General features: G+C 54.7%; 1 protein-coding gene across 1 annotated transcript; it reads left to right on the forward strand.

Annotated features, from left to right (window-relative positions):
* Positions 1 to 4,480: 4,480 nt before the first annotated feature.
* On the forward strand, positions 4,481 to 9,824 carry MLN (motilin). Its single transcript, XM_055263389.2, has 4 exons — positions 4,481 to 4,721; positions 6,533 to 6,649; positions 9,121 to 9,223; positions 9,814 to 9,824. Exons 1-4 carry the CDS (start codon positions 4,605 to 4,607, stop codon positions 9,822 to 9,824), a joined length of 348 nt encoding a protein of 115 aa, XP_055119364.1. The 5' UTR covers positions 4,481 to 4,604.

The following is a 9,824-nucleotide window of genomic DNA, read 5'->3' on the forward strand; positions in this document are numbered from 1 at the left end:
CTCAAGCAATCCTCCTGCCTCAGCCTCCCAAAAGCTGGGATTACAGCTGTGAGCCACCTTGCCCAGCCTAGCGACCTCTTCCTAAAAGCCCCTCTTGAAACAGGGACAGTAAGACTCCAATGAGGCCCAAGGTTAAGGGATGGTAACTCTGCTGCAAACCCCGGCATTTGGAGCTCTAATTCCTGAGATAAGTCTCAGACTTCAGAGCCACACCGCACATCTCACAACAGCCACTGGTCCAGCGTGCTGGAGTTCTAACCGTGGGTGCTGTACGCAGAGACCCTGCTGGCAGGAAGCGAGGACACCGAGCTGCCATCTGTTTTCATTAAGCCTTGCTGAGTGGGGAAGGTAGAAGTTATGTGTGTCGGGTTTGAAGCACTGCAAACATTTGTTTCTGAGGGGAAGGGCCAGAGTAGACCCAAGGATTGGCTGGGCAGGGTCTCCTGGGCAAGAAGAAGTGCCCCTCTGGATGTGTGGGGCAGCGTCTCTGGAAGGTGCTACTGGCCAATGTATGTCTCCTGGGAAAATAGCCACTGCCCACCCAGACCCTCGGGATTCCACACCCAGCCTGTACCCCACCTCGGTCTCTGCCTGGTCCATCACAGGTACCCAGAAAACTAGAGATCTTCCAGAGTGATGTTTTTGCCCTAACATCCCCTTCAAGGTATCATGAAAATGCCCAATATTCCATTTCCTCCATCAAATCTAAATCCTTCTGCTTGGTTGCTAAGGGTCCCCACACTCAGACCCGACTGAGCGGCTCCCAGCCCACACAGGGGACCTCCTGTGACACCACCGCACCATTCTAAGCCTGTGTGTACCCCAAATCCCCAGAAGCCCTCACTCCAGCCCTCTGCTGCACCTGGCCACGTCTGGCCTTCACCCTAGTATAAAGAGACCTTGCAGAGGAGTCACAGATGAGCTATTTAGCAGTGCCTCCGTTTCCTTATCTATTGAATGGAGGAAATAAATGCACCCACCTCACGGGGTTGCTGCGTTTAATCAGAACATTAGTGTTAAGCATTTCCTGGGTAATGCAGCGCTCCAGAAATGGCCCTGCCCAGCCCCAGCAACAGCAAGCCAGGTCTGACTCCAGATCACATTCACCTCTTCCCTCTTCCCACTTTGAATCTTTACACATACTGTTTGAATTGCATGATTACCATGAAACATTGCCCAGGTAGGTGTCTTTCTCCCCGTTTAGGCTGCAGCGTGCAGACCTCCCACACTGTCACCCCTCTGCATTTCCTCAGTTCCTTCGCGGCATCTGGCCCCACACAGCCCTGGGTCTGGACTTAGTAGTTTTATTTTCATTAATCCACTGAAACACTGTCACAAACTCCTGAACACTTTCTTTCATGAGGGGCTTCAGGGGGAAGACTGAAGAGAAGTTGTCTTTCTAATACAGCGCTCTGACAGGCCGACAGAAAATCTGATCACTAGAGGCTCACCAATGTCATATATTTAAGGAACAAAAAAAGAAAAGGCTTTGTTAAAATGACCTCTTAGAGGCAGCTGAGTTTTCGGTGGATGGGAGAATGCCATCTGGGTGGGGGCTGGCTTCCATCGAACCCTGACTGTCGCTGTTCCTTCCAGGAAAGCCCTGGAAGCCCATAGCGTGGCTAGCCCTGCCTGGGGTTTCCACGAGCTTCAAGAATCCAGCCTCCCCCACCGAGGGCCCCCAAAGCTGTGGTCAAAGGTTAATGGGCTCCAAGGGCAGCTCCCAGGGTTGGGAGGTGTATAAGAACCCGTCAGATCAGCCGGACACCAGAAGACAAGCAGAGAGACTCCTCCAGACCCACTCAGACCACGTGCACGTCGTAAGTAGCCCTCAGAAAGTGGGTGGGGAGTGGTCAGCATGAGCCCTAAAGCAGAACGGTGGTGCAAGCCAGAGCCAGCCTGGTCCGGGGCCCTCTGCCACCTTCCAGTGCCCAGCCGGGCTGCGCTCTGAGTGCCCGAGCTGATTCCCAGGGCATCAGTGAGCAGAGGCAGGGCTGAGGCACAGAGGCTGGAGGCAAGCAGGTGGGTGCAACTCCTGGCAAAGCAGAGGCTGTTGTGGGTGTGTCTGGCACATCCACGGTGGGCCGGGAACCCAAGCCAGAGCTCATCATGGGTGCAGGGCCCCTCTTGGCATGGTGGCTTTGCTCTGGAAAGGTAAGAAAAATTTGGCCCTGCAGTGGCTCATGCCTGTAATCCCAGCATTTTGGGAGGCTGAGGTGGGCAGATCACAGGATCAGGAGTTTGAGACCAGCCAGGCCAATATGGTGACACCCTGTCTCTACTAAAAATACAAAAATTAGCTGGGCGAGGTGGCACACGCCTGTAGTCCCAGCTACTCAGGAGGCTGAGGCAGAAGAATCGCTTGAACCCGGGAGGCAGAGGTTGCAGTGAGCCGAGATTGTGCCACTGCACTCTAGCCTGGGAGACAGAGTGAGACTCCATCTCAGAGAAAAAAAAAATAGAAAAGAAAAGAAAAAGAAAAAGTTGACCCCAAGGGAGAGCACATGGGGAGGCAAGGCTAGCCCGGCCAGGAGTGCTGCAGGGGAGGGCAGACAGTCACCCACCTCACGCAGAGCTGGACACTTGAAGGCTGAAGCCCCCCATCTCTGATGATGGGAAAGGAGAGTTAGTGTCTCATTGTACAATGAAAAGCTCCTTCTCCCACCTCCAGCTCACCAGAACACACATGAACGTAGGTGACATGCCGATTGCCAGTTGGATCAAGAAAATGAGCAGCAATTGGATTTTGCCTTTTTTCTTTACTTAAAGTTTTTATTGATTCCTATGGAGTGAATTAAATACACCAGAATGAAACAGGATCTATAGCCTCTCTGTGAAGGAAATGGGACGCCATAAATGTGACACATCCGTCTCTGCTGGGGGGAAAAGCAGGCCCCAGAGACTCTTCAGGGAACCACAGGAATGAGAAGGGAAGAACAGTGATGGGTCCCACCCACCTCAACCCATTCTCCAATCAGCTCAAGCGCCTCTGGGGCTCCGCACAAGGCCTCGGCTTCCTGGGAGGTGGTCTTGGGTGGGCGGGTGGTCCTTTCAGCCTGCTGGGAATTTGCATACAGCTGGGATGGGGAGGCTTTCGCTCTCTGAGCTCTGTTGTTCCTGTTCATGGAGTTTGAACAAAATGGAGAGAAAATAGGAAGTGGGAAGAAGAGAGAGCTGGAATAGCAAGAAGGCAGAGGGAGAGTCTGGTGTGGTAGGGTGGTTTCAGATGACTGAGGAGACAGGTCTTGGCTGAGAGGCAGGATGCAAGCCTGCAGGCTTGGAAGGTTCTGTTCAAAGTGGGAGCCAGAGCCAGGCTGAGACCTGCGGAGGAGCCCCGAGGCCTTTCCAGGGCAGACCCTCTCCTGCCGACAGAATCCAGGCTGCTGGGGTACTGGAGGAGCGCTTTATCTGAAACCTTGTAACTACCTCCACTCCTACCCCTACTGCTGGAGGGGCTGTCCCGGCCTCCCCTCCCTGCTTGGAGGCCTGGCCCCTGCACTCAGCAGTCCACTCAGGGCAGGAACAGTGGTGCCCAAGATGCATTCAAAAGGCCTGCTCCCTGTGCCTTCCTCCGCCTGCTACGGGCAAAGGCAACGTAGAGTGGGGTATTGGGAAAAGCACTGGGCCTCAAAAGGCCAAGGTTCCAGCCCCTGCTGCCTTTGAATGAGTCAACTGTGGCTGGCACTCAGGCCATCCCACTCCCACCCCAGGACCACCCTGTCCCTGCCCAAAGTCTGCCCGGTGGACCCTTTCTCAAGGCTCTGCACCCCTGCAGTCACCATGCCTACCTGCTCCCCGCCAGGACCCGAGCTCCAAAAGCCCACTAAAGCCCAATGTCCTGCCAGCCATTCCACACATACCTGCTTCCTGGTCAGCAATCACTGGGTTCCAGGGTGTGAGGAAAGAGGAAGCCTGCTCCCTGCTGTTTCAGGATGGTGGCCAAAGGCAGCTAGATGCACTGGAGCATGGCGGGGGGGGCTTGTTCCCAAGCCATCGCTCCCCTAACGGGGAAGGGGGTGCCCTCTTGGCTCAGGGATACAGCTCCATGCTGAATTTTTCCATCTGGCTCATCCTTTGCAATGGCAGAGGCTCTACAGACCCAGGGTCCTGGCCTGGCACTTCCAGGCAGATCCCTGGTCATCTGGGCTTGGGTCCACGCCTTTTGTCATTCTAATAGGCACTGGGGCAGGGAGGTCTCCCTGGGTCTTGGGGCACAGTTCTGTTGATAATCTAGGCATTCCTTCTCTGAAAAATGAGGTCCCTCCTGCCTTATGAGTCCAGCTGACCCCAGAAGACCTCACCTGTAACAAAAGAGAAGAGTGGACAAGTGAAATGATTCCTCCCTGGTGTGTAGTAGGGAGCTGGGTGGCTTTTCCCAGGAGCTTGGCCAGCTGCCACAGCTCTGGGGCAGAAAGGTGCTCAGAGCTCACCTGCTCAAGCTCTGATACCAGGCCCAAATCCAGAGAGGCTGAGCTTTGGCTGAAGATCACACAGCTAGAGGTGGGGCATGGGCCAGAACTGAGGGCCCCTGCCTCGGACGCAGCAGTCTGCCACTGTACCCCAAACTTAATGACAAGAGCTCCTTGTCATTGTCCAGCTCCAAGATGGTATCCCGTAAGGCTGTGGCTGCTCTGCTGGTGGTGCATGCAGCTGCCATGCTGGCCTCCCAGACGGAAGCCTTCGTCCCCATCTTCACCTATGGCGAACTCCAGAGGATGCAGGTAAGAACCCCCTGCTGCCTGCCCTGCTAGCAAGGCTGAGGTCACTATGACCCTATGCCGGTGATACCAAGGAAAGTGTAGAGGACCAGGACCCAAGATAACCCCCAGTCCCAGCCGCCTCTCTGGCCACCTTCGCGCCTTCACTGGCATCACTCAGATATGTCAGTGGCTCGTATGAGCAACATCTTTCCCACCCCTGCTTATCCTTTGGAGGAAATTTTAAATTAACAAGCCAATAAATATTTACTGAGCTGCTCTGCAGTACAAGAGGCCACCCTGGGCGATGGGCCTGAGCATGCAAAAGAATCTCAGCACCTCCCCATCTCCAGGGAGCAGGCTAGGGTGCCAAGACACGAACATATGAAAAATTAACTAACAGTCGAAGACAAAAGAGAGATGTCACAGGCAGGACATGATGAATTGCCCCATCAGTGGTGCTGATGCTAAGTGCTCAGGTTCAAGGAGGGAGAATTACCAAGGGCTGGAGCGCGCTTGGAAGCCTGAAGGGAAAAGGTGGAATTCAGCTGGGGGCCTTGAGAGATCAAGAGCAAGGGACCAATGGGAGCCAGCGCCCAGAGGCGGGAAACAAGGCTGCGGTCCATGTAACAGTGGCCAAAGCCTCCTCTTTAGGGCCCAGAAGAAAACCAGGCAGGCCTCATGGAACTCAGGCAGCGGAGCCTAAGGAAAATGGAACTGCTGGCTCTGCCTCCCTGCTGCCTTTTACTTTAGACTTCAGGGGATGCTGAGTATCTGTGCAGATGTTTGGTTCCCCTTAACCTAAGGAGATGAAGAAAGGGACTTTCCTGCTCCACCCTGTCTGAAACTGAGACTCCAATAGGGATGAATACATGAGTTAGTGCCCAGGGAGGTCTCGAGGCTCTGGGGCACAGCCTGCCTGCAGCTGCCCACTCTATGTGGGAGGTGTGTGGGGATCCACATTCCCAGTGAACAGGGCTCTGTTTAGAGGCAAGGCTGAATCCAGCTCCCCTTCTTCAAGCAGACATGGGAACTGGGTAGGTACTGCAGCAGGCCCCAACACACTTTCCTCCACGCCGGCACGCTCCCCACAGGATGACTGTTTGTTCTAGAATCACCATGTCTCAGGGCAGGCCAACAGCAGAGTCCCAAGAGTGTCACTAGAGAAAGCAAAGGAATGAGGATCTCAGTGCTCAGGGACCTGGCCAGCAGCATGCCGGGCAAGACTGGGGGCTGGACAGAAACAGTCAAACCAAATGGAACATAAACTAGCAAAATGGCAAGCAAAGGACACTGCATTAATCTGCTCCAAGGCTTTTCTCCTCATAATTGCCAGGCACTGGGATTTTTATGAAGAAGCTACAAACTCCCTCCTCCATAATTTATCTCTTGTCTTGCCTCTTATAAATCACTTCCCAGGGACTCTGAGTTCCCGGGCCACCCCATGGCGCCCTCCCAGGTTAGGCTGTCTTGCTACCTTTTTTATAGGCTCTCTGCTAAGAAAGACACATTTTCACACTTAATATGCATGAAGGGCAGCCATTATTTTCAGCTTTTTAAGTTAATTAACAGTAACAATCTGGGTGCAATGTTTTAACTACAAAGGAATGGATTCCTCTTCAAGTTGACCTATTGGTGGGCAACCTCAAGGGCCATCCATGAGCCACTAGTTAGTATCTGAGATTCCTCGTGCAGGAGGCTCCTGGGGGAAAGGGTTCTTTCAGTCTGTAGGGAGCTCAGGGCAGGTAGCACCCTGGGCAGATGGAGACAGGCAAGGGGCCATCAGGGTGGGTTGAGGGAGGGCGGTTTTGTGCAATTTTCTGCTCTGCCCCTAGGAAAAGGAACGGAATAAAGGGCAAAAGAAATCCCTGAGTGTATGGCAGAGGTCTGGGGAGGAAGGTCCTGTAGACCCTGTGGAGCCCATCGAGGAAGAAGAAAACGAAATGATCAAGGTGAGCAGACAACTGGGACAAGGGAGAGAAACTCAGAGCAGGGCATGCATTCCCCTGCCTGGCCTGAAGGCAGGGCCCGCAAGCCACAGTGAGCCTCAGAGTGTCCTAGGATATTGCAGTGAGCAAGACATCCAGGCAATGAGCTCCATTCTCGTAGGGAGAGACGGACTCCAACAACGAGATAAATCAACCACTTCAGGCACCAGATAAGGAAGTAGGAGAGTGACTGAGTGGGGTTTGGGGGACTGCTTTGTCCCTAAGATGGGTCAAGGAAGGCCTCTTGGAGGAGGTGACATTTGATTTGAAACCTGAATGAAGGGAAGGAGCCACCTGTGCACAGAGCTGGAGCAAGGGCCTCCCGGGAGAAGGAACAGTGAGTGCAAACACTGAGGAGCACCAGTGGGCGCCAGGCCCTTGTGGCAGGGGTGAGCAGAGTGGGCGAGACGTCAGCATGGCCAGCCCAGGCAGGGCCTGCATGCAGCGCCACTGGGGATTCAAAGCAGGGAAGCCACCAGAGCCCTCTTAGAGCTGGGGCAGCATGAGTGGAGGCAGGAGACCAGGCAGGAGGCGCTGCAGTCTTCAGGAGAGAGGTGGCGAGGGCGCCAATTCGGGCGGTCTTGGTGGAGGCAGGGCAAGGAGGTTGGATTTTTAAAATATTTTGGAGGTAGAAGCCCACAGGATTTGCTGAAAGAATGGATATAGGATGTAAAGAAAAAGTGAAAATTGACTTCAAGGGTTTGGGCCAGAACAACTGAAAGACGGATTTGCCACTCACGGAGACAGAGTAGTCTGTAGTTGGCAGCAGGATGGCAGGAGGAAGATCAGGGAGTCAGACCAGGCCTGAACACCATGAGATGCTCTTGGGCATCCAGGCAGAGACATTGCCCATGCAGGTGGACATACAAGTTTGAAGTTCAGAAGAGAGGTGAGCGCTGGAGGCACACACGTAGGAGTCATCCGTGGTTAGAGGGAATTTCAAGCTAGGCCTGGGTGAGCGATTTGAGGGGATAGGTGTGGATGGAGAAGAGGCCCAGGCCTTAGTGTGGGTCACTTCCACATAAAGGGGCCTGAGGGGCGAGAAGACTGACATCCAGACAGAGCAGGGGCCTTGTCACGGTCACACAGGAATCAGGGCAGAACCCAGCTGGACTCCCACCTCCCACTGGACACAGGCCAGTGATCTTTCCCAGTGCTGTCAGGCCCAGAAAACAACCTGGGTGCTGTCGCCGCACTCGGCACTCAGGGAGGTGGGGCCCCTTTCCCCCCACATTCACTCCGAACTCCCTGGGCTCCTGAGGAGGAAGCTGGGAGGGAATCCAGCAGCTGGTGAGCAGGGAGCACACTCAGAATCACCTCCTAAATGCACCTGAGTCAGAGTTTGAGGCACTAACTCCAAGGTTGCCCCGGGGACATCCCCTTCTTGGGGAGGCTTGGGTGGGGCATCTCTCACCTCTTTCCATCTCCTAGAACCACGACATACAGAGCTGAGAGGGCCCTTTGGGATTGTCCAGTCCAGCCTCCTTGTGTTAAGCAAGGACCGTGCTAGAGGGTCTAGAGGGAGAGGCATAACCACAGCCAGGAACAGCACAGGCAGGACTGGACTGGGGCCCTTCAGATGTCCTTCAGGCACCCTGAGCCCCCAAGGGTCTAGGAGACCCATTCCTGGAACCCAGGGAGCCCGGTGAGAGGCAGGGGAGGGGGTGCTGGGACTCCTCCAGGGCAACTCTCCCGAGAGGCCAGGAGTCTTCCAGTCTGCTGGCTAGTTTGTGCATCAAGAGCATTGATCCAGGAAGCTCGGGGGGGGGGGGGGGGGGGCGCGAGGGGAGATCAATCAGCGCCCTAGGCTCTGCCTCAAGGCTGCAGCTACCTCTTTGGTGGAGAGTCTCCACCAACAAGAGGAAAGGTAGTCTGGTGGTTGTGGGCACAGACCCTGGAGCCAGGCCCCTTGGGTGTACTGTCTTCTTCCCTTGCTCCTTACCACCTGTGTGGCCTTGAGCAAGTTACTCAATCTCATTGTCCTCAGTTTCCTCATCTGCAAAATGGGAACACTAACCGTCCCTACCCCACAGAGCTATTGAGAGGTTAATATACATAAAGCACTTAGAATAAGTGTAAAGCTTAGAATAAGGGTAAGGCTCCATGATGTTGGCTGTTATTGTTGAGCAGGGAGTGAATTCCCTCCCCGTGAGAAAAGCTTGCTGGGGTTCCTGCTGACCCCCCTCTCCTGTCCCAGCTTCCCAGTTAGAGAAGGTGTGTTGATCCCCTCAGCAGGACTCAGTGACCTTCAGGATCCAGCCGTCTGGTTAGAATTAGGGGAAGGTAGCAGAATTCCCAGCCATCCCTAGAGGCTCCAGTGGGGTCTGCAGGGTGGTGCGGCTCCCGTGGGTCCCTCCTGTCACCTGTAGTGAACCCAGGGTTTAAGGGCCCTCTCCACATCTCTCCCTTGTTGTTAACGCTGCCTTATTTCACAGCTGACTGCTCCTCTGGAAGTTGGAATGAGGATGAACTCCAGACAGCTGGAAAAGTACCGGGCCGCCCTGGAAGGGCTGCTGAGTGAGATGCTTCCCCCGCACGGTTCGGGGAGGGCGGGCGTCTCTGTGGCTTGGTCGGCCTCGGCCCACCCTGGCGTTAATACTCCAGAGGCAGGGTTTCAGGGTGGCAATTTGTTTGGCTGCTTTGCACTTGAGAATGTGGAGCTGTCTTCTCCCTGGGCTATGCTGTGATACCTGCTGGTGGCTGCAGCAGTTCTCCAGGGAGGCGGGTCTCAGGCTGGGTTCCCAGCTACCCACCCCACTACCCTGCTCCAGATATTTTCATTCCCTTCCACAACATCACCACAGGGCGGCTGCTCTGAAGGAAACCTTGGTGCGGCTTTCCCTTCCCCCATTCATTCTGCAAATTGAAGTCCTGAGCCCCATTTGGCCTTGCCCAGCTTCTGCCCGAATTACTTGAGCAAAGCTACATCTCCTCTGACAAACAGCCACTAATTACTTCTCATAGTCCCCAGGAGGAGAGGAGAGACTCCAGGAAGTGCTGTTAGTGATGGAGAAACTGAGAGGTTAAATGACTTGCCCCAGGCTACAGACAGCTTCCAGGCTCCTTGCAAAACCTCCCACCTTCCCGCCCAGCCTGCCCTGGTGCCCCCTCTTCCCTCCGACCTGCAGGCAAGTTTTAG

The sequence above is a fragment of the Symphalangus syndactylus genome, chromosome 23 (genome assembly GCF_028878055.3).
Source record: "Symphalangus syndactylus isolate Jambi chromosome 23, NHGRI_mSymSyn1-v2.1_pri, whole genome shotgun sequence".
NCBI classification, from domain to species: Eukaryota; Metazoa; Chordata; class Mammalia; order Primates; family Hylobatidae; genus Symphalangus; species Symphalangus syndactylus.

Excerpts from the sequence above, each read along its gene's own strand:
- MLN (XM_055263389.2), top strand. The coding sequence starts at position 4,605 with ATGGTATCCCGTAAGGCTGTGGCTGCTCTGCTGGTGGTGCATGCAGCT. Across the intron at positions 4,722-6,532 it reads GCGAACTCCAGAGGATGCAG|GAAAAGGAACGGAATAAAGG; the intron begins GTAAGAACCCCC and ends CTCTGCCCCTAG. Across the intron at positions 6,650-9,120 it reads AAGAAAACGAAATGATCAAG|CTGACTGCTCCTCTGGAAGT; the intron begins GTGAGCAGACAA and ends CTTATTTCACAG.